The following is a 23,936-nucleotide window of genomic DNA, read 5'->3' on the forward strand; positions in this document are numbered from 1 at the left end:
TACTTGGCCCTCTCCTCTTTCTCATCTACATTAATAACCTTCCAAATACCTCTCAACACATTAAATCAATTTTATTTGCGGATGACACAACCTTCATCTTCTCCAGTCCTGACCCTCTTGCTCTAAATGTCACCGTGAATACTGAACTAAATAAACTCCATCTTTGGCTAACTGCTAACAAACTCACCCTTAACATTGACAAAACTTTTTATATTTTGTTTGGGTCAGATCAAATTAATCTAAATATAAACAATATCCAAATTAGTAACAAAGTAGATGGTAAATTACTTGGCGTTCACGTTGATAACAAGCTGAATTTCCATGGGGACATTCTAAATATAGCAAAAAAAAGTTTCTAAAACTGTTGGCATTCTTACTAGGATCGATATTATGTACCTCGCCGTGCCCTGGTGACGCTCTATTACTCTCTTATCTATCCTTATCTCAATTATGGTATTACTGGTGTTGATGGAATTATTGGTATCGATTTCACTTTGCCTCAGATCTACAAGATTTTATTGAAGTTCTTGGTGTGCTATTGCTCTCAGACTGCTTATTGGCAATCCAAGGTTATACTCAATTTCACCTTTAAAGGTAGATTATTTGGCTAACTCATCAGCTCTATCATGCATTCAGAGGCCAACATGAGAACAGAAAACAGGAGATGCGTTTTCACCTATGGGTATTAAACCAATGGATTCGCATTATCCGCTGAAGCCGTAAATGTCGAGACATTACTGTAGCTTAAAATCCAGCTGAAAAAAAAATCATCAGGAAAATGGGGGAAGGGGAACCCTATGACCAGCTGCCGGCTTCCTGTCCCCCATTGAGGCCACTACAAAAATGGCTTTCAGGTAAATTCAAATAAATAATGATACATTTGACAAGCCGCCGGCATCCTGTCCCCGTCAAGGCCACTAGAGATATGGTGATTCCACTATAAATAAAATAGTTCATTGCATAGAGTGTAAGTTTTCTATGATCGAACAGATGTTAGAACAGAGTAACAAGCGACGTGTTTACGTTACTCGGCCAGGGTCAGGGGTGAACATTATAGTCTCTGCTTCAACGGTCCGGTTGTACAACGCCTGGCGCACATATCGCTTTGGGCTCACGGGATTGTTGATAGATTTTTTGACGTGTTCTGGCGTGTTCTTCCGGCGGGGTGACGGTGTCCGACGCCGGCTTGGTCGAGAGGTGCCGGGGGTTGGCGGATCTTGGTGTGCCCACAGTTGTGGTGGGCGGCTGGCTTTTGCTTTGCCGGGGGACACTTGGATGACTTTTGCGTTTTAGCTGAGGGCCGAGTTTTGGGTTTTGCTATCTAGTGTTCTCTGTGTGGGGCGGGGCAGGTGCTTGTCACCCTAAGGGAATCCTTGGGCAGCCCAATCATCTGCCCGTTTGCGTTTCTGTGCCACGATTCATATTAGTTTCCAGTGATCGGTGTCACTCATATCGCGATTTGGCTTGATATTTCACCGTTCCGGGCTTCGCGATTAACCCTTTACGGGTAAGCCGGGTTGCATCCGATCCCACGATCGTCGTCACCCCTAAATCAACAACAACATCATTATAGCCTCTCCTTCATGCAAGCTGCACCTACTATCAAGAAGATCATAGCCTTGTCGGGGACAGACAGCCTGTGTGTGTATATATGTTAGGCTTACATCGAGTTCCCTCTAAGGTTGAAGTACAGACCTTTCCACACGATTCAACCCCACAGCAACAGTTAACCAACTCTTGGGTTCCTATTTAGTGCTAGGTGAAGAGCGGTATTAGGTGAAAGAAAACGTGCCCACCCATTACTGTCCATTCGGCATTCGAATCTGGGATTCCCGATTGTGAGTCAAGAACGAACCCAACCATGCTACAGAGACCCTATATAATCGGTATATTTACATTATCCGGCCAGAATTAACTAACATTTTATAACGCATCTAAGCTAAATATGAAACATGAAAATTACAGATGTAATGAATAGTTACTAAAGGAATTGGTAGAGCGTTTTTATAATGTAATTGCAGGAATATTTACTTAGGGAATAAGAGTAAAATGACTTAAAATGGAGTGGGGGAGACTGAGGGCGCCATGCAGGAGCTGCAGCAGTAGGGACGACACACACCCTCCCTACGACCACGCCTTCCACTACCCTGGGGGTACCACTGACTCCACAGCGACCCACGGTACGTCAGTTGTCTTCACCCCCGCTCTTTCCCCCCTGTACGTTTCTTGTCTCCACCCTCACTCTTTCCCCCCTGTACGTCAGTTGTCTCCACTCTCGCTCTTTCCCCTCATACGTCTTCTGTCTTCGTTATCACGATTAATTACACCTCAATCCGGTGCGTCTCCTGTCTCCATCCTCCCGTACCCATCTCTTGTTTTTACCATCATCATAATAGTTCAATTATAAAGCAAACATGTGTTTGTCCTGCACATTGGCAGGAATGGTAGGGTTACTTCTTTATGCCCCATCAAGGTGGGGCATAAAGAGCTGGACTTCACTGCCCCCGTATAGTCACTAATAGGTAAGCACCAACCCCAGTAAGTCTGTTTTCTTCACCACTACTTTGTATTTATCTGTGTAGTCACCAAGCTGTGTTGTGTTGGAGTGTCCGGACCCGCTTATTAACCTTGGGGATGACTGGCGTAGTTGGGTTTATACAGTACAAAGGCAACCCCCCTGTTATCTTTGCGCTCATTACATTCTCCTCTGGCCCCTCTATTTAATGCCAGTAATATCTAAGTTTAGATCATTTATTATGCACCCCATACCCATCTTGTGGGCGGTAGTGGAAAGGGTTACAGAAGCACATAATGGGCTCAGGGACTGAATACCGCAATTCATTTAGCTAAGCAAGTTACAATCTTGATGAACTAGTTACAAAATTCAGTGCACATCGTCACATCAACAATGGACTCGAGACCGACCAAAAGTACAGTTTCTGAATTAAGCAACTGACATATGTGGAGAGCTAGTGTCACAATTGATATGTTTGTCCTGCACACCGCCCCCCATCCAGTGGGCAGTGGTGGATAGGTTACAATCACTTAATTACTCCCTAGAGTTAGCAAACTGTGGATATTTGGCTAAAATTTCTGGTAGCAGATCATTTTGAATTAAATATTTACATCTCTTGAACATTTGTTATAAAATTGTCTCTGAATTCACGTATCTTGAGAAACGTCATTAAGAACAAATGGAGTAATCTATTTAACTTATCGTAATACAGAGCTAGAGATTACTCATGACATCAATAGAACCATGTAACATGACTCTGTTACCCTTGACAGGAATGGTAAGGTTACTTTTGAAGGCATCAAACATCCTAGAAGTGATGTCAACCCTTATAAACGTTAATAGAAACTATACACTAACGTTTATTAGTGTATAGTTTCTATTAACTGTTATAATATCTTACTCTTAAGGAGTATTTTGTAACGCATTACCAAAGCAAAGCAAATCTAAATTCTCTCATCAGCTTGGGAGGAGGTAGTGCATCTGGTGTTTTTCTAAGTCAAAGTATTTTACGTAATAATTTACACGAATTTCCCTGACGACTACTATCTCTATTGGCCTCGACGAGGGCAAGAAGCCGGCGGCTTATCTAAAGTTCCCCATTTTTCCTGATGATTTGGTCGCGCTGGATTTTGAAATTCAGCAAAGTTTTGACATTTACGGCTTCGGCGGGTAGGCGGCTTACGTGGGTTTATAACTCTATGGATGAAAAAGCTCTCCAGTTTTCTGTCCTGCATCGTAGCTTGTTGAGCTTGAAACCGTTGTTCCTTGTTTGTGTTACATCTGACCATTTGAAGAAGTGGTCTGGATCAATATACAACATGCATTGTTCTCCAAATAACAAAAGGAGATTACACTAGTGTGGTCACTCGTATAATAAGTTGGATATTCACTAGTCAGAAAATGATTGGCATATCTGTGTTATCTTAATATCTGACTCACTGGAATGTTTTAGTGATCGTAACATGTATAAATTAAGTTGGACTACTTATTTCAATATCGCAAAAGGTCTCACACACATATTGGTTAACATAAACACGTTATAATAATATACAATGTAAAATACAGCGAGTTCATCTGCCAACATCGGCTGAGTTATTGTATTGGCAGCAAATAATAATTTATCGGGCTCAGCCTCGATGGTGAACGTTCTCGAGCCGCTCCAAGTGTAGAAAGATGACGTCATGTAGATTATAGAGCATTGCTCCTCTGCTTTGAACTTGAACTGATGTTTCTCCTTACGATCTTGCTGGCTTCTGTCAAAGCTAGGCTGCTCTTTCTATTAGTCAACGTATTGAACGTACCCTGATTTTGTCAGCGCCTTGTACTTGCTGTGTACATCCCTTGTACACAGCAAGTACAAGGGTTATCAAAGTGACATGCACTTTTGAAACTGTTGAAGTTTCCCGTGCTCCCAATGTACTACGAGTTGTAGTAACTTACTTTCTTTAACTTTGAGTTGAAATTTGTTGGCCAGAAATCCTTTGACATATCCCATTCAGATTGGTGGAGTGACCTGGTTGCAAATGATTGGTCAATTAGAAGGCTAGCTAATATAATAATATTAGGCTAGCTAATATAATAATATTAGCTAGCTCTTTAACATTTTGAACTGTAGACATTGACGCAAACATGATACGTCAATTTCTACAGTTCAAAATGTTAAAGAGCGTTAGGCAACGTTAACTTTATCTGAAGGAAGGTACAAGTGACCACAAAACAATTATATTACTATAGCACAATTAGCATCGTTGGCTAACAATTGACGAACCCGAGCAGGATAGAGACAGTTGGGTACGTTTCCTTTCACTGATACACAAGTTCACCTAGAAGTTAAAACAGGTTCTCGGGAGTTAGGCAACTGTTGTAGGTTGCATTAAGTAGCTGGCCTAAGTAAGCCTAAGCACAGGCGTCCTGTTCCCAACAAAGGAAAATATATACAATTATAGAAGTGAGGAAATGATGAGTGACTCATTATGACTCAGTGTCCTCATCGTCCCTCATCTCTCGTGTCCTCATGTCCCCTCTCATCTCCTGTGTCCTCATGTCCTTCTTCCATCTGTCCACATGGGTAATCACTCAGTTAATGACCAGACCCAACTGTTTAACGCCACTATCCGGGTGATACAAACGTTAACCATAGCAGCCAAGTTCTCTGGATTTCCACTCCGCAAAAAATGCAACTGTTTAGCCTAACCAGAAACGTACGAAAAACAAAGCAACCACCTATCGAAACCGATACATAGAAAACGTTAATATTACAGTGTTTTAATTTTGTTCTAATTCGTCGCATTTTTAAGGGATTGGTTTAATAAAAAAGTACTACGTATTAGGGGGACCCTAAATAGGCCGGTGTTGCAGGGTGTAGGGAAGATGGTGTTGCAGGGTGTAGGGAAGATGATGTTGCAGGGTGTAGGGAAGATGGTGTTGCAGGGTGTAGGGAAGATGGTGTTGCAGGGTGCAGGGAAGATGGTGTTGCTGGGTGTAGCTACGCCATTGCACTCAAGGCTACCCAGCTGAGGGTACCCGGACCCTTGTTACCAGTTAGGGCCGGGCTTCACCAGCACACGCGTCGCTCGTCTCTCGGTGAGGAGGCGTCGTCGTTTGGGCCCCAGGAAGGTGTTGCATGTGTTGTGAGAGGTGTACTGGGACACGTGTACTCACCACGCGAACACTGGCCACACCTGTTGCTTGGCTACACCCATCGTTCTAGGTGAGAGTGTAAATAAAGTCTACACGCATATCAGGCTTTTACAGAACTGACATGTAATATTCATCTTCTTGTTATTGCATTATTCATAATGGATATTTTTATTTGTAGCGTGTACAGCCTTTTACTATAAGCATCTGTATTCGCGTATAAATATTAAATGATATGAAGCAGATATTAAAACTTGTCGAGAGGTTGTTGTGGTGCTTACATAGCAGTGACTCTGGGGAAGAAAGGTACAACAAGCCTTGTTGAACCGAGAGTGTAATGCCTTTGTTCAACTTTCTTGACGTTTGAGTACTTTGTGGTATTTGGCCTTTACATTGTGCATGGAGGCGGCTTCTACGACTTTTTATTTTAGTGCATTCGACTTTTTTTGGTGTGTGTGTAAAGCTCTGAACTTATTCAAGTTTAGTAACACGCGACTTTTTCTCCTTCAGAGTCACTTTCTTGCCTTCATATGTCGTAGCTTCCATTTGGTTGGATATCTATCTTCCCCATCTTCATTACCTTTCACTTATTTAGATTGAATTCTTAACAGCATTTGTCTGTCTACTCCAAGAGCATGACAAGGTTTTAGTGTAATTATTTACAGTCCTTCTCGGTGTATTCATTCCTCATTAGCGCTGCGTCGTCTGCATATATTTTTCTCGTCAAGTTCACTCTTTCAGGACGGTCATCAGACATATAATAGGAACAGTAACGGTCCACGGACCGAGTCTTGAGACACTATCACGTCCCTCCAAGTCGGTATCTCACTGATTGTGACCGGCTTTCTGTCCGTTAGGTACTCCCTTATCAACTTCATTGCTTTCTTGCTTTCTCAGTTATCTCAGCTTCTCTCTTCAAGCTGAGTACAACATCGTCTATCATGTTCATATTTCTTCTCTCTCTCTCTCTTCATGTTGTACAACAGCCTTTCGTGATGAACAAATAACAAGGCCCTACCAATCTATTTTCTCTATTACGTCTACTACATATATTTTCTAACAGACACACACATCACCAGGAAGCAGCCCGTAGCAGCTGTTTAACTCCCAGGTACCTATTTACTGCTAGGTGAGCAGGGGCATCAGGGTGAAAGAAACTGCCCATTTGTTTCTGCCTCTGCCTGAGATCGAACCCGGGCCCTTTGGACTACGACCCCAGAGCGCTGTCCACCCAGCTACGAAGTGTGTGTATGTGTAACTAGCTTCACAAGATTGTCACTTGCTTAGATAAATGAGGAACAATTCAGTTCCTGAACAAATTATGTGCCTCTGTAACCCTTTCTACCACCGCCCACGGGATGGGTATGGGGTGCATAACAAATGACAAAACTGACTTTACTTCCCCATAGTCACTGATAGGCAAAATACTATTCTTGGAGAATATGTTGTGAAGAGGACATAACTTAGCTAAGAGAGAGCGAGGCAGTGATGGTGGTGGGAGGCCAGCAGGCACGTGATTGTGTCGTGGTGGCGGTGATCTGATACCCGCCCCCCACCACCACCACAAGCCCTGCAATACGTAAATCTGTATATCTATGTATTTACGTATGCAGGTTAGCTTAGCATTTTAAAAGCACCGAATCACCTTCTGTGGTTGAGTGTTCAATAAACCCTTGAACTATATGTTTAACACTTCTCTAACCCTGTCCATGGAGGACAGAAGAAAATGTATATATGCTGGTTAGCATTGTAAATGTGTGGCCACGTCTGTGGTAGAAAAAAAAATAATTATTGCACCCGATTGATTGATTGATGAAAAGTAAGCCACCCAAAAGGTAGCACGGGCATGAATAGCCCGTAAGTGGTGGCCCTTTTGAACCATTACCAGTATCAAGAGCTGATACTAGAGATCTGTGGAGGTGCGACTGCACCCTGCGTGACGTGAGATGTCTCCCGTAATATTGCACCCGCCAGCCTAGTCGTTATATAAGTATATTGCACAATGAAATCACAAGAACTTGGTGAATCTATGAGAAACTATTGAGGCCATACAGAACAAGACCAAGTAGAAGGAAGAGTAATAATTTATAATTAGTTATAATAATAATTATTGTAATTACTAATTACTCTTCCTTCTGTTTGGTCTTGAAGGAAGCCGGCCTCGGGTGAAAGAGGGCTGTGACGATCTCTTGTCTTGAACCCATAGGTGCAGGGGTCGGAAGTCCACCTCCTGGGGCTCGTGCGGCCCAAGTTTTGCTTCGGGAGGCTGGGGTCGTTCTTGCCCTTGCTGGGGCATTTCTTCTCCGGCCCCGACCACGGCGGTCTCCAGATTTGGAGTCCCTGTGCCTTCTTTTACCAATTTCGAAGTCGACTCCGGAGCTGGAGCCCCTGGTGCAGTTCGTTGCTGCCTTCAACCTCATTCTGACAGTTCCTGCGACGGCGCTGGAACCAATCGTATTGGCGTTTGCCTTTCCATTGGAGACGTTCGGGGCCGTGGAGAGGGGGCACTAAACTGTTGAGCACAGCAGTTTAGTGAAGTTGAGAAAACTGAGGAGGACGGGCTGACTTATCAACACTAGGCGCCGTGTAGCCTAGTTTATTTACCTCACTCCTACACTTTATCATTGATTACTTTACCATGTCTCCTCCCATTTCCCCAATTCTTTGTCTTTTTTATTTATTTATTTCCAGATTACTCTTCATATTTTATATTTAAGATGAATTTTGATATATGGACAAAGAGACAATCCTCTCTTGTTCGCGGGTGTGTTTGTGTATATACTAAATTGTGCCTGCAGGATCGAGCTTTTATTAACTCTTGGACTCCCCCTTTCCATCCGTCAATTGTCCAGTTTTATGACTCCCGACTTTTTTTTTTCTCTATCATATCTAGTAGACCAACTAACTACTGGCTTTACAGGCTGCAATTCACAACTGTGTAAAGCCATGGTGCCTGTTTACTGCTAGGTGAACACAGATAGTTGTCCAAGTGTGTGTGTGTGTGTGTGTGTGTGTGTGTGTGTGTGTGTGTGTGTGTGTGTGTGTGTGTGTGTGTGTGTGTGTGTGTGTGTGTGTGTGTGTGCGCGCGCGCGTGTGTGTACTCACCAGCTAGTTGTATTTACAGGGGGAGGATGAATCACAGCTCTTGGGTCCCGCCTCTCAACATTTAATCGACTTTTGTATAGGTTCCAGAGCCTATTGAGCTCTGTTATATCTAATTAAAAGACGTGTATCGAGTCTGCCTCCACCCACATCATTATTTGTTTACACAGGTGGGTATATGAACAGACGGCGTCTGACCCATATTAGCAGGCTGAGAGCTTTCCCTTTTCATAGCTCTTGGTAAACCTTACCCACTCCTTTCCCTGGCGCACGACCCCACCAATCGATTACCAACCAGGGACTCAATTACTGCTGGGCGAACAGTTAAGGATTGACGCCCAGACAATTATCTCTGGTCATAACTCGAACGTAGACACATGGCATCGTTCGTATGTGCGTGAGTGTGTAGCCCCGTCAGTGTAGTGTAGGGAGGCGATGTGTGAGGGTGCGTCCTGGCAGTGTTTCCAGGGTCACCATCACCGCCACAACACACAACATACCTTATCTTCTCTCGCCACCCAAGTGCGGCGAATTAAATACATCTTCTTATTGAAACAAGTAAGTGCAAGGGGAAGAAGATATGTGCCATACTACAAGAGCATCTACATTGATATTTACACAGAATATTCTATTTTGACTCTCTAATACTTGTCAACCATTAATAATGCACTTTAACAATTGTATTGTTATAGTCGGCAATAGGATATCTAGTATTTTGTCAGACGGAATCGGTGGCGAGAGCCAAAATCGTCGTGGGGGTTCTATATGTGACCGTAGCACGCTGTTTTCCCTTGAGTTATGACGACCTGGACATGCCTGTGTTGGGCTAATACTCTACAGGAATCATAGTGCAAAGTTGCGTGAGGCTTCAACCTCGGACAGACATTTCAATTTATACACACACACACACACACACACACACACACACACACACACACACACACACACACACACACACACACACACACACACACACACACACACACACACATACACAGTTTCAAATGTAGATATTACAGAGCCCAGGAATCTGTACACCAGTTGATTGACAGTTGAAAGGCGGGACCAAAGAGCCAGAGCTCAACCCCCGCAAGCACAACTAGGTGAGTACACTTGAAACGGTCCAAAAATATGAAACAAGGTCCGTTCCTGAGGGAACTGGACCTCGCTACACTGGTAGACGAAAGAAGTAGTGCAAACATGACAGTGACCTACTACGGGGGCATTGACAAAGTAGATACAGACGCAATGTTCAAACTAAGGAACGTTAGAGAGGACATTAGAAATACAGATGAGTCACAAAAATGTCAGAAAGAACTTTTTTAATATCAGAGTCGTAAATAAGTGGAACGAAAGATAAGGAAATTGTTGAAACCCATTCGAGGCCTGGTTATAAAGATGTGATAAGGAAAAACAAAATGAGGGAAATGAGTCACTGCATTGAACTAATTAATGACGGTCGAAAGTTTCACGAGGACATGCTCGATCCTGCAAGCACAACTTGGTGAGTACAACTAGGTGAGTATACACACGAGTGCCGCCCATGTAATACAGGCACACAACCATTTTTGTACAGGTTACATGGGCTCCGTGTAATACAATCATACACAAAATTACATGGAGCCTTGAAATACAAATATTCGTACTCGTGCAGAATTATAACCCATTAAGAATATATATCCATTTTACTTAAACATTTAGTGAAATCAAGTGACCATTATGTTATGCTTATTCTCAACATTTAGGAAGATAGTACGAGTAGATGGTTAACGAAGCAGCGTGTGTTGACTCTTCACCTAAATAACTACTAACGAACAAAAATAAACGTTCCACTCGGGTATTGAACTGATCATAATCTATAGATATGTTTTGAACTTTGTCCCCGTAATCTACCCATCAGAGGAAGGCCGTCGTCTGGCAGCTGGTCTTTATACTATCACGTGTTGTCTACTGATAAAGTTGGATGAAGCGTACCAGATGCGCCTCCTACTAGTTTCTTGTATAAAACATCTGATGCGACTTAGAAGGTGATCTAAGATTCCTCCCCCTCAACGGGCTTTTCAATTCACCGTTCTCCACAACTAATGACACAAATGAATCAACACTTATTTAAATGATAATAAGTGTCATATACCTGTAAACTGTTTAGAAATCCTACATTTCGCTCATTTTTGACGGTGTTCAGTAATCTAAACATATTATTTATGCAAAACAACATAATTTTTCTACAAACTGCTTCAAAATTGTTTCACTTTTAAAATTAACCACTGCCTCACATGGAGTCTTCATTAGTATACAATGTTCATATTAGTAAAGTCCTTCAGTGTCCCATAGATCGATTATAAGCTTATAACTCATGTCGGTCCTCAAGTAGCCTCATAAAACACTATTCCTACATGCTACTATTGCTTATCCCGTGCATGTCATATATTATGACATTATTATTATTATTATTATTATTATTATTATTATTATTATTATTATTATTATTATTATTACAAGTTACTAACATTCAATAATAATATTCTCATACAAGTCGGCTCGCGCTGGTGATGCCCACCTAGTCCGTCTAGTCCCTCCGAGCATTCTCAACTCTCTGACTGTCATATTCTACAGCAGACTTGGCTTTGACTCGTCTTCCGGTTTAGGCTGCGCTGCGAAACATCAGATTATGACGATTCAGATCGCTAAATTGTGTGTGTGTGTGTGTTTTGCGTTACACTTCTGGCCAGGTGTTAGGCCAGAGTTCATTGATATATTGAACCAAGAGTTCAATATATCTTTCATAAAGAAGCCGATATAAAGTCTCTTGAGATATGAATGGCATGCCATGCCATGTCGTGATCCGTTTTTATAATACCACAATGATCGCTTTAGGGTTTTGGGAACCCTCCCAGAACCAGCGTCTTGATCACTAAAAATTTACATATTTAAAATCTGAGGCCGTGAGCTTATCACATGAGATAATGTTCGTGAACCAGTTATTACAATTAGTTTCAAGTTTAACAAATTTTAAACTAAAAAATTATAAAAATGGTTGTATATTTATAACTGACTACAAAATTTAAAGATTTTTTCATTTTTGAGTTGAGTGAGGTGACAGTATTGAATTCTCGTGTGGATAATCATTTGGGTGATTATCGAAATGAAATATGTCATTTCATGGCACTTCTGACACTGATAATAATTAGTGTCAGACGTGCCATCGCATCTGGTGTCAACAATACAAGCAGAGAGGACATTAGAGTGGCGAGCTAACAACCCGTCCTCTCATAATAGATCGCTTTTTTTTTACATTTGAATAACAAATGTTACAAATGCATCCTACCATGAAAAGTAACGGCTTAGAAATATCTACGTATTCTATGCATCGAACTAGATAGGTTAGATTGGTTGCACGGCTGCGTACGTTTTTGGTTAGGCTAGTAATCAGTAGACCTGGTTAGGTTAGGAGGTTGGATTATTTTACTGAATGGCAGATCAAGAGAACGAGCTGAATAGAGACGAAAGTCAATGGTGTAAGGTTACCCTCAATGGTGTGAGTCGGTCGGCCGAGCGGACAGCACTCGGGACTTGTGATCCTGTGGTCCTGGGTTCGATCCCAGGCGCCGGCGAGAAACAATGGGCAGAGTTTCTTTCACCCTATGCCCCTGTTACCTAGCAGTAAATAGGTACCTGGGTGTTAGTCAGCTGTCACAGGCTGCTTCCTGGGGGTGGAGGTCTGGTCGAGGACCGGGCCGCGGGGACACTAAAAAGCCCCGAAATCATCTCAAGATAACCTCAAGAAGATACCCTTGGTGTTTGTTGACAGGAATGGCGGAGGACGTGTCAGACGGTGGCTGGCCCGCCACGCTGGCCCGGGGTCTTCACCAGGCCTGGCAGACTAGGCTTTTCACCGATTTGGTCATTACCACTCGTGATGAGGTCATCCACGCTCACAAGGTCATCCTGGCTGCCGCTTCCCCTTATTTTAGGTCAGTAACACTATGTACCTTACGACTCCTTTATAAGTTATGTTGTATAGTTAATCTACTGTTCAGAGTTTACTTTCTCTTCACACACGTTTCCAATTCTAATATCTTGCTATGTAAGAACTTTACATCAAGTATGCAAGGGTAAAACTCATGAAAGAACCCTATATAAATGTTATAATAATAGTCATTAATTAGATCACAATATCAATATCAAACCCTTATATTTATTATGAGTTGAAATCCGTCTCTCAGTAGCAAACCTGCATATTGTATTTCTTGTAGAGCGATGTTGTCGGTGGGTCTGGTGGAGGGGAGGACCCAGAGCCTGGTCCTGGAGGACGTGGCCGGTGCCGTCCTCAACACCGTCCTCACCTACGTCTACACCGGCCGGGCACCACTCGACCAACACAATATTACAAACGTCCTTACTCTAGCTGATTACTTTCAGATATACGATCTTAAAAAGCTTTGCTGCTATTATTTAAAGGTAAATATATATATATATATATATATATATATATATATTATATATATATATATATTAATATATATATATATTATATATATATATATATTAATATATATATATATATATATATATATATATATATATATATATATATATATATATATATATATATATATATATATATATATATATATATGTCGTACCTAATAGCCAGAACGCACTTATCAGCCTACTATGCAAGGCCCGATTTGCCTAATAAGCCAAGTTTTCATGAATTAATGTTTTTTCGACTACCTAACCTACCTAACCTAACCTAACCTAACTTTTTCTGCTACCTAACCGAACCTAACCTATAAAGATAGGTTAGGTTAGGTTAGGTAGGGTTGGTTAGGTTCGGTCATACATCTACGTTAATTTTAACTCCATTAAAAAAAAATTGACCTCATACATAATGAAATGGGTAGCTTTATCATTTCATAAGAAAAAAATTAGAGAAAATATATTAATTCATGAAAACTTGGCTTATTAGGCAAATCAGGCCTTTCATAGTAGGCTGATAAGTGTGTTCTGGCTATTAGGTACGACATATATATATATATATATATATATATATATATATATATATATATATATATATATATGTCGTACCTAGTAGCCAGAACGCACTTCTCAGCCTACTATGCAAGGCCCGATTTGCCTAATAAGCCAAGTTTTCATGAATTAATTGTTTTTCGACTACCTTACCTACCTAACCTAACTTTTTCGGCTACCTAACCTAACCTAACTTTTTCGGCTACCTAACCTAACCTAACCTATAAAGATAGGTTAGGTTAGGTTAGGTAGGGTTGGTTAGGTTCGGTCATATATCTACGTCAATTTTAACTCCAATAAAAAAAATTGACCTCATACATAATGAAATGGGTAGCTTTATCATTTCATAAGCAAAAAATTAGAGAAAATACATTAATTCATGAAAACTTGGCTTATTAGGCAAATCGGGCTTTGCATAGTAGGCTGAGAAGTGCGTTATGGCTATTAGGTACGACATATATATATATATATATATATATATATATATATATATATATATATATATATATATATATATATATATATATATATATATATATTATACACCTATTTGTGCTTGCGGGGGTTGAGCTCTGCTCTTTCGGCCCGCCTCTCAACTTTTTTTCCACACACAAAGCAGATCGTAACAGCTGTCTAACTCCCAGGTACCTATTTACTGCTAGGTAACAGAGACATCAGGGTGAAAGAAACTCTGTCCATTTGTTTTCCGCCATTGCCGGGGATCGAACCCGGACCTTAGTATTACGAGTCCCAAGCGCTGTCCACTTAGCCACGGGCCCCCAGATGTGTGCGTGTGTGTGAGTAATACATTCTATCTAAAATTATGTATATTAGTGACGTTTTATTAGGCTTTGGATAGGTAAGGTTATTGCAGTCTTTATACGTTTCACTCTACGATTATTACAAAAACGTTTACTTTTTGCGCAATGAGTATATGTACTGCCAGTTTTGGAGGATGAGAAATGTAGCAAGTGTATATCAAGTGTGGACTTTAGTGACCTTAGATAAGCGTCACAGTATCAGAGACAGGCGTTCATCTTTTTGATGACTACTTTGCAGGAGACGGGAGTCCAATTCAATCACGTTCCTCCTACTGAGGAAAGGAAAACGGCGAGGGTGAGAGATTTGTTAGCATAATTATTTTTCTATGGTACGATTAGGAGAGGATATGGTGGATACCTTCCCCGATCACCCTAGTGTGAGCAAATCACATTCAGCTATTATCATTATTTAAGATAAAATGTGCCATAGAGTTGTCAAATTATGATTCACAGGCTGATTACCTTAACTTTCTTTGTGTGCCAAGAACCACTTAGTGATGGAGACCTGCTTGAGTGTTTATGAGGTCGCCAGCCTGCACCGGTGCCACGACCTGGCTACTGATGCCCTAGCTCTGGGCTGCTCCCAGTGCTCTCAGGTCCTCGGCCACCCAGCCTTCCTCTCTCTCCTGCCAGAGACGCTCCTAACACTCCTCAAGCAACCCTACCTCAATATTGAGTCGGAGGAGGAGCTCCTTAACGTGTGTAGACTATTTTCCACCTTTTGTAGGTCTCTTGTTTGTTATCATTCAGTCACTTGTTTGAATTACAAATTTGTTCACAAAAATGTGTTTTATATTTAATACAAGGGCCACTGGTTTAGATTGATTTATCTGAGAATTCAATTTCACAAAATATATATCAGTCATGGACAAGAACTTGAAACTCAATATTTTATTTTGTATTGGAATAAATTTCACGTGTTACGGTTATGAAGCTATTCTACTTTTATTAGTAACTGGCAACAAAATACAGTTTATAAATGTCCGTGTGTTCATCTTCGTCAGGCAGTGGTCCGCTGGGCGGCTGAAGACCCAGACGAGAGACAAAAATGGCTCGTAACTCTCCTCCAGAATATTGATTTGGGGCACCTTAACGCACAGACAAGAATAAAATGGATAGCTACGCTAGAAGAAAAGCAACTGTTATCCGAAGATTTACGACACATTGTGGCCTCAGAGATTACCTCAAGTAGAACTGAGAATTGTTCTGTCGATCAAGACGAATCATCAAAGAAAACGCGGCATAATTCTCAGGAGGAGGTGAGCTCTGTAGTAATTAGTTGTAACATTCTGTTGATCAGAATTATGAAAACTGAAAAAAACTATTACAGTTAGCCTGAAGCACTAACAGCAGTGCTTCCCTCTGAAAAAAAATAGTGTAGATTTCAGCCCATCCTCTTGTTATGGTAGTACTTATAGTAACGATGAGGGAAGGGAACTATGAGAGGAAAGCGTATATATACGTATCATAGTATATATACCGACGTTCAACGAAATTAGAAAGTAGAAATCTGAACTATTGAGTTGGACAAACCGGAAAACTATTTTTTACTGGTGTTTCTTTGACAAACTTAACTAACCTAACCTCACTCGGCCTAATACACGATATTTGAGGCCCAATATATAGTACATATGCGTGCTATAGTAGGCCTAGGAATATTTTAACTTTGTGTTTTAGCTTCATAAAATTATACACCAGATTATTATCCAGATTATACACACAAATATACAATCACTTGCCCTCACCTCAAAACAACATATAAACAAAAAAGTAGGACAGATTTATTACTTGGCTTGTCTTAGAACTGAGAAGATTGAACTGCAAGGATAGACTGAGACAACTTAACGAAATATCACTTGAAGAACTGAGAACCAGACATGATCCAGATATACAAAGTATTTTGAGGGTATTAATATAGCGAAGAGAAAGAGAGAGGAATATTTTGGCCGAGCAGTACAAGAGGACAGCAGACGAACCAAACGGATGTCATAAGGGTCGTTGTTAATACAGGATCAGTAAATGCCATAAATTTGGAGGGTAAATAATAGTTACATCCAATTTTCAATTTTAAAGGAACGAAGGGCTAGATTCAGGACCTAATTCATCAGTTACATAAGTACTTACGAACCTGTACATCTTTTCTGAATGTTTGATGTTTTTATTTATATATATTAAACAGTTTATGAGCTCCGAAGCACCAGGAGGCTGTTTATAGTAATAATATTTGACTGGGAAGTTTCGATGCTCGTAAACAGTTAAATAAATTTAAACAAAGCCGCTAAAGATTGCAAAAAGATGTACAGGTTCGCAAGTAGATGTTTAAATGCTTGTTGAATCCTGGCCAAGAAGCCAGGAAAAGTTCAGCCCTGCAAACTCTGTTAGGTGATAACATAGTCACACACAGCCACTCACAACTAGGTGAGTACACACACACAGTCACTCACTACTAGGTGAGTACACACACACACACACACGCACATGCAACTAAGCACCGATATCCACAACTTCAAGAACAGATATGACAAGGAACTTGCACGTCTAGACACTAGACAGCTAAAAAATGCACCACATAAGAGAGAGAGAGACAGAGATTTAAGAAAAGCTATAAACCAATTACAATAATTCTAATAATGTTTAAAATAATCATAACATTCTTCAAACTTGAGGGGGTTATTTTCAGGTCCTTGTGCAGTTTAAAATACTTATAACTTCTGATCTTTAGTAGATGCAAATAATCTGTATAATAATAAAGACAAAGTTTCAGCCAGGTGGTGCACCTTGTCAATTTACACGTAGCATTTGACAATTTTTGGACAATATTTTCCCAAACAGATGGATTGGAAAAGGTGAGTCGGTCAGCATTCACTGGACTGGTACCTGGCGCTGGACTTTTTTGTATGAGAACATGTTAAAACTGTACTTCACTTATCAAAACCTTGCTCCTTAGACGATCTTTATACTAGAATACCTTGTGTGATTAATGCCATAACTGTGACCCAAATCCGCAACGTACTTGTGGAACTTGTGTCCGCAATGATGGCGGACATGTTAAAGACTTTAACAATCCAGAGATTATATATACTAAATCTTTTATATATTCCTTTATTGAAAAAATTATAATGCCTTTAATCCCCTACAGAAAAGAAGTTATTCAAATTGTAAGCTGCAAATGGACTTTACCATGACCTTTATACCAATAAGTAATTTATCAGCTATGTATGATATCTCCTGCATTTACAAAATACCTAATATCTCTGTGTGTGTGAAGGTGTTGCTTGTGATGGGCGGCGAGTCAAATGGTCGCCTGCTTGGCAATGTGGAATGTTTTGCCCTTGGTTACTCGTCTTGGCGGTGCAGTATACCTGACACCTCCCTCCAGCCTGGTGACCGCAGGAGCACCCGGCTGCAGGTCCTCCCCGCCATGAAGCAGCCTAGGGCATACTGCGCTGTGGCCACTCGCCACAACCTCGTCCATGTCCTCGGTATATACACACAAAGTATCAACAAACCTTATACATGGAATATCGCAGTAATATAACAACAACATACAGGGGGTAATATTTGTTTAATAATTATTGATCCTTTGACCGCAGGAGGTCAGACGAGTAATACATTCCTAGCCTCTTGTGAGTGCTACAGGGTATCATCGAACACCTGGCATAGATTTCCTGACTTGCCAGCACCTGTCCACGGAGCAGCAGCTACTTTCCTTGACGGAGTTCTCTACTTCGCCGGCGGCAGGTCGCAAAAGAGATACCAACATGAGCTCTTGGTAAGCCTACTCTTATCACTCATATATGTAACAATGCAAATATCACGCTGCCACTTTTTCACCCAGTGGTTGGGAACCTGGTTGTAAACCGATTAGCATGTCGTGTTTCAGGGAAAACTAGTAGGGCAAGCTTCGCATGAGCTGGGGGAAGGAAAAGGCCTGCTAATTGAAGGTAGAAGGTGTCTACTCCTGTAACTACCTATGATGATGATAGTAATAATAATTTGTGATTTAAATGGTTTAAGTAACATTTCGAAAATAGGCAATGCTTTCAGATTAGTTTATCAGTTGAGCTTATTTTTAAATCATTGTTAAAAACAGATTTGATTTACAAGAAAATAAATTTGCATCGAGTTTTAACGAAATATGGTTTGATATCTTAAATATATTATATATAAGATATCATGGCATAATTAAATTACATACGCCAAACTAATAATAATTGGAGCTTACAACAATAATTCAAATTAATTTAATATGTTTTCATTAAGTTTTGATGATAAAGAACATTTCTTTTTCAGGTTTATGATGAATCTAGCGAGAGCTGGGTGGGCAGAGGGTCCCTGAGCGAGGGCCGAGGCCACTTTGGTCTGGTGGCCCTCCATGGGTCACTGTTCGCTGTTGGCGGTGTGGCCGCTGCCGGGGGCACCAGTCGAGTCCTACGCTCCTGTGAAAAGTTTGATCCAGGATCCGATACCTGGGTCCCGATTGGTGAGGCTCATTGGAATGATGTCTTTGTCACCACCTGTCATGACACCGGTAGTATTGACACCACCTGTCATGACACCGGTAGTATTCACACCATCTGTCACCACACCAGTTCTGTATTCACACCATCGCTATTTACACAGGAATACGAGTGAGGCAGGAGGGGTGAGGGATATTAGTGAGGTAGGAGGGATATGATTGAGGTTGGAGGGGTGAGAGATACGAGTGAGGTGGAACTTGATTGAGTACGTAATGTTGATGGCTGTTTTTCCCGTGGCCCAGCTCCACTAGGACAGGCGCGGTCATACCTGGGTGTAGCGGTGGTGCAGGACCAGATATACGCCATTGGTGGCTACGATGGCTCGCGATGGCTCTGTTCTGTCGAGAAATACGACCCTCTGAGTGACCAGTGGACCTCAGGTTAGTCAGTAGTCGCAGTAGAACAAAATATTCTAAGTTGAAGCATGAACATTTAATTTGTTACTTACGTTACGGGCATTACACAGAAATTCAGTTATTTTGTTGACATTTAATGCTGTTCATTTAATAAAACATGACAGTTTTAATCTGTTCCACAGTCGCCTAATCGATATTATTTAAGTTGCTAAAACAAAGCTTAACTGATTTTTGTCTTAATATGGATTTGTTTCTATTGAAAAAAGGTAGTCATGTAAAGTAAATATTACAATTCTTTCACTGCTCTTCTTTTCTGGGACCTCAAACTTTGTATATAATTTTTTTCTTTTGGAAGGGATATTCCTGCGCAGGCCCAAAGCCTCTGGATGGCCCACTAACGTATATAATTAATCTTTATTAATAGCCCTGAAGATCAGCCATATATATTACATATATCAATTTAATATTCTCACAAACTCTCATTTAATATTTTTTTAATTAAATAAAATTATTAACATTTTAATAATTTACAGTGTCATCTATGATCAGCGCTCGAAGCAGCTTTGGTGTGACCGTCAGTCATGGAAGGATCTTCTGTCTCGGTGGATTTAGTGGAGAGTCGAACCTCAATACAGTTGAGAAGTACAACCCACGAACTAACATGTGGCACTGTGTTCAATCTATGCAGCTTCGTCGCTTTGGGTTGGTTGCAGCCACTGTTAGTGTTCCTGCCTCGCCACCAGTGTAGTGGCTCACTCCATGTTCAATATCTACCAGGGTGTCCACCAGTTTAGCAGCTCACTCCATGTCCAGGTGAAGTTCTTCCAGGTGGCAAACTGATGAGTGATGCCATTTTTTGCTTTTCATGCTACTTAAAAGAGGAAAGAGGGAAAAAACAAAAAATCAATTTGCTCTCTTAAGAACTTCACCTGCTTGTGCAAGCCCGTGAGCTCATGCCTGTAGGGATGTTACCTTCCTGGAAGGATGAACCATGTAGTTATTATAAACGAGACAACGAAAAAGTCCAACACGATACCACAGAAAATGAGGCATAAGTATCTTGAGTAAATGTATAAAGAAACCAGAAATGAATTAGATCAAATCTACACTGATGGTTCATTTAATCCTACTAATGGCAGGGCTGGGGCAGTATACACTGTAATTAGGAATAATGTCTCAAAACAGAAATGAAGAAAAGGCACGTATTGAGAACCATGTCTCTTAAGTGCAAGCAGAGTTGTTATGGCATTAAGATTCCTTGAAAAAAACACTAAAGGTGCAGTGACCTGCACCGATTCAAAAGCAGCACTACAAAACATTTGTAAAAAAACAGGCAGAAAACCAAGCTATGGTTGCTGAAATCAAGAGAGCTCTGAGAGTGCTAATCAATCGGTGAAGAGTGGTCAAATTCCTGTAGATCCCCTTCCACGTTGGGTCTGTTGGAATGAACGAGCAGATGTGCTGGCGGCTGAGGACGCTGAAGGAGTCCATATTGAATACATCTTACTCAAGACTCTTCTACAAATTAGAAGTATTATCAGGTAACATCACCGTGATAAAGTAATTGAGTAAAGGGAGGATTGAAGAAAAAACCCGAATCTGTACACTGGTATTACAGGTGGCGAATGAGGATGTTATATAGGTACTGGTATAAAACTATCACCAATCAGAATCACCTCAAAATACCACATACATTGTGGGAAAAGCTTCCATTGTAACACCAACTGGAACAAAAGCCTTCCTTGGGAAGAATGCTGGGTCTAGTCCCCAGGAAAGAAACTCCCAATGTTTAATGTGTAGTGAATGTTTGCGCCCTCCAAGCCCACTGGATAAAAATACTTGTGTTCAACAATTATTTTATTAACGACCTCACTTCCACAATCATAAACGTTTTTGCTCGTTTAGTTACGTTAGTGAAGGTCGTGTGTGATGTCGGTGGCTACAGTGAAGGTAGTGTGTGATGTCAGGTTACAGTGAAGGTAGTGCGCAAAGAAGAATGTTATTGTGATTGCCGTGTGAACGATTCCAGTAATAAATATAGTTTGTAGTAAAGATATGAAATTTCCAGCGATGAAGGGCCTGTGTATAGTGTATATGGTTACAGTGATTAAGATCGCATATAGCGTTTCAATTTCTACTACCAAAGTAGACATTTCACCGGGTGTTACCAAAGACACGTTCAAGTATCTTCAAACAAGTCTTCACTGTACCTCTGAGACGTTCCGATGTAGTGCCAAATTTATGCTGCACAATTAGGTGTAAATATCCACATTGGTTGCTCGTTAAACGTGTCTGTTCTCACAGCCCCTATCGTGTCCAAGTACCGGGCAGCTGCCGTGTCCAAGTACCGGGCAGCTGCCGTGTCCAAGTACCGGGCAGCTGCCGTGTCCAAGTACCGGGCAGCTGCCGTGTCCAAGTACGGGACAGCTGCCGTGTCCAAGTACCGGGCAGCTGCCGTGTCCAAGTACCGGGCAGCTGCCGTGTCCAAGTACCGGGCAGCTGCCGTGTCCAAGTACCGGGCAGCTGCCGTGTCCAAGTACCGGGCAGCTGCCGTGTCCAAGTACCGGGCAGCTGCCGTGTCCAAGTACGGGACAGCTGCCGTGTCCAAGTACCGGGCAGCTGCCGTGTCCAAGTACCGGGCAGCTGCCGTGTCCAAGTACCGGGCAGCTGCCGTGTCCAAGTACCGGGCAGCTGCCGTGTCCAAGTACCGGGCAGCTGCCGTGTCCAAGTACCGGGCAGCTGCCGTGTCCAAGTACCGGGCAGCTGCCGTGTCCAAGTACCGGGCAGCTGCCGTGTCCAAGTACCGGGCAGCTGCCGTGTCCAAGTACCGGGCAGCTGCCATGGCTCCTGTGTGTTGGCCAAAGCGCTGCCAGACTAACCAACTAAACTGGAGAAAAAAGCCACAATGAAGACTCTGGGAAGTAGTAGTGGGGGTCATTAGTATTTTTTATTAATTCAACATTTACAAATAGTTAAAAATTGTGTAGTATTATTAAATATATTAATGATATAACATCACAATCTCTGATAACTTAAGATACTTAAATAACCTATGTAAGGACCAGTATGAAATTGTGACACTAATGATGTGTTCTAGTCTTGTAATTAACGGTAACACATTAACAATAGCTATTTAGTGACTTCTAGATGAGTACAAATGCATGGTAATGGTGTGATAAATATCAAGTAATTTTAATTATTAAAAGGCCGAGAAGAAAAATATTTGCTTCAATTTAGGATATAAATTACAAAAGTCTTGAATTTGGCTATTTTACACTAATCTCTTACAGGATGATTATAAACAAAATCTAGGCGGCGGCACCAGTGATGAGGCACAATGGGGGCTGGCTGAGGCGAGAACCGAGCCTGGCCTGGCGTCACCCAGCATGACGGCAGGCAGGCGTCGCCCTCACACCTGCTCCCAGGGGCTGCCTCGTGTCCTTGCTCACTCCTTATGATGCTGGTTTTGACATGAGAATGAAATGTGGTCAATAATGCGTACTTTAAAGTGTTTTTAAGTTGATTTAATGTACAGGTAGAGCAATGAGATGAAAGATGCATAAATGATGGTAGTGTGTGCTGTTGAATGTGGCCAGTGGTAATGTCTATGACGGCAGCATTTGGGACATGTTTCAGGGCTAGGTATGAAGGGTACCGAGCCTTGCAAAGTTCAAGAGAAAGAACCTGAGCAAGCTCGCACCTGTTTATATACAGGAGCCCTGTTGGGAGGGACCAGGGTCCACCACCCTATAAGTTGTTGTTGGTGATGAGACGGTACCGGTGGAACTGGTGCAGGCTGATGCCGGAATATGCAGGGTCGTTCATGGGCGTCGAACGTCGGGGGGTCTTGCGACCCTTATGCGATGGGGTCGGCAGGGACGTGAAGTGGTTGTGGCAAGGGGGCCATGCCCAAGTCGACATGTATACGGGAATTGGTCTTTGTGGTGCTGAAAGAGGAGGTCGTGGCATGGAAAAATGACCAACCGTGTCGTGACTTAAGGGTCTGTTCCTTCGACGAGCATAGGCTAGAGCCTTGACCTGTCGAGGTGTGGGGAGTACTCGGCCATTGGTGGCTAGCATGGCACGGGGTGGTGAAGGAGAAGATGGTGAGGAGCTAGGTAGGAAGCCATTACTAGATGGGGCATTAGTGGGAGGGGCGACGCTCGGCGGGGACCCTGGCCCCCTTCACAACTGTGCTTGCGAACCTCTCCAGGACATCTGGCTAAAACTGACTGCACCATAGGTACCGTAGCCGATACTGCCATAGTAGTCACTCTGAGCCCCACCAGGTCCACCGGGAGAGTACCCACCCTGCAAAAATCATATCACTTTATATCCTTTCATGTAGGTTACAACAAATATTAAGAAAGCTTTATAAAATTTCTGACACCAAGTAAAAAACGATTATATATTTTATATATATATATATATATATATATATTATATATAT

At 41.7% G+C, this 23,936-nt stretch overlaps 3 protein-coding genes across 7 annotated transcripts in view; 2 read left to right on the forward strand and 1 right to left on the reverse strand.

The window, feature by feature from the left end:
• The first annotated feature begins 1,000 nt into the window (after positions 1 to 1,000).
• LOC123760317 (kelch-like protein 20) lies at positions 1,001 to 21,338 on the forward strand. Of its 5 annotated transcripts, none has more exons than XM_045745897.2 (10): positions 1,001 to 2,180; positions 12,567 to 12,729; positions 13,012 to 13,216; positions 15,096 to 15,308; positions 15,615 to 15,869; positions 17,879 to 18,092; positions 18,204 to 18,382; positions 18,904 to 19,093; positions 19,373 to 19,510; positions 20,020 to 21,338. In XM_045745897.2, exons 1-10 carry the CDS (start codon positions 2,060 to 2,062, stop codon positions 20,232 to 20,234), a joined length of 1,893 nt encoding a protein of 630 aa, XP_045601853.1. In that variant the 5' UTR covers positions 1,001 to 2,059; the 3' UTR covers positions 20,235 to 21,338. The 5 variants fall into 5 exon arrangements, with proteins under 5 accessions (XP_045601853.1, XP_045601857.1, XP_045601854.1 ...); XM_045745901.2 differs by lacking the exon at positions 1,001 to 2,180 and adding an exon at positions 5,521 to 5,726 and having other exon boundaries at positions 12,544 to 12,729; XM_045745898.2 differs by lacking the exon at positions 1,001 to 2,180 and adding an exon at positions 5,524 to 5,726.
• Positions 20,931 to 22,944, forward strand: LOC138372477 (cuticle protein 16.5-like). Its single transcript, XM_069337942.1, has 3 exons — positions 20,931 to 21,027; positions 21,791 to 22,335; positions 22,777 to 22,944. The coding sequence occupies exons 1-3, from the start codon at positions 20,931 to 20,933 to the stop codon at positions 22,942 to 22,944; spliced, it is 810 nt and encodes a 269-aa protein (XP_069194043.1).
• Positions 22,421 to 23,936, reverse strand: part of LOC123760316 (filamin-type immunoglobulin domains fbug) — a 129,600-nt gene continuing 128,084 nt past the window's right edge. Inside the window, 1 exon segment of the mRNA XM_045745894.2 lies at positions 22,421 to 23,797. Within this exon segment, the coding sequence (XP_045601850.2) occupies positions 23,672 to 23,797 (126 nt within the window). The 3' untranslated portion in view covers positions 22,421 to 23,671.

Source organism: Procambarus clarkii, chromosome 39, assembly GCF_040958095.1.
Source record: "Procambarus clarkii isolate CNS0578487 chromosome 39, FALCON_Pclarkii_2.0, whole genome shotgun sequence".
NCBI lineage: Eukaryota > Metazoa > Arthropoda > Malacostraca > Decapoda > Cambaridae > Procambarus > Procambarus clarkii.

Bases quoted from the DNA above. Each gene is read 5' to 3' on its own strand.
- LOC138372477 (XM_069337942.1), top strand. From the start codon at position 20,931: ATGAACGAGCAGATGTGCTGGCGGCTGAGGACGCTGAAGGAGTCCATA. The intron at 21,028-21,790 runs GTAACATCACCG...CTGTTCTCACAG, and splicing joins CAAATTAGAAGTATTATCAG to CCCCTATCGTGTCCAAGTAC. The intron at 22,336-22,776 runs GTGTGTTGGCCA...AATCTCTTACAG, and splicing joins GGGCAGCTGCCATGGCTCCT to GATGATTATAAACAAAATCT.
- LOC123760317 (XM_045745897.2), top strand. From the start codon at position 2,060: ATGGAGTGGGGGAGACTGAGGGCGCCATGCAGGAGCTGCAGCAGTAGG. The intron at 15,309-15,614 runs GTGTGTAGACTA...CATCTTCGTCAG, and splicing joins CGGAGGAGGAGCTCCTTAAC to GCAGTGGTCCGCTGGGCGGC. The intron at 18,383-18,903 runs GTAAGCCTACTC...TTTCTTTTTCAG, and splicing joins GATACCAACATGAGCTCTTG to GTTTATGATGAATCTAGCGA.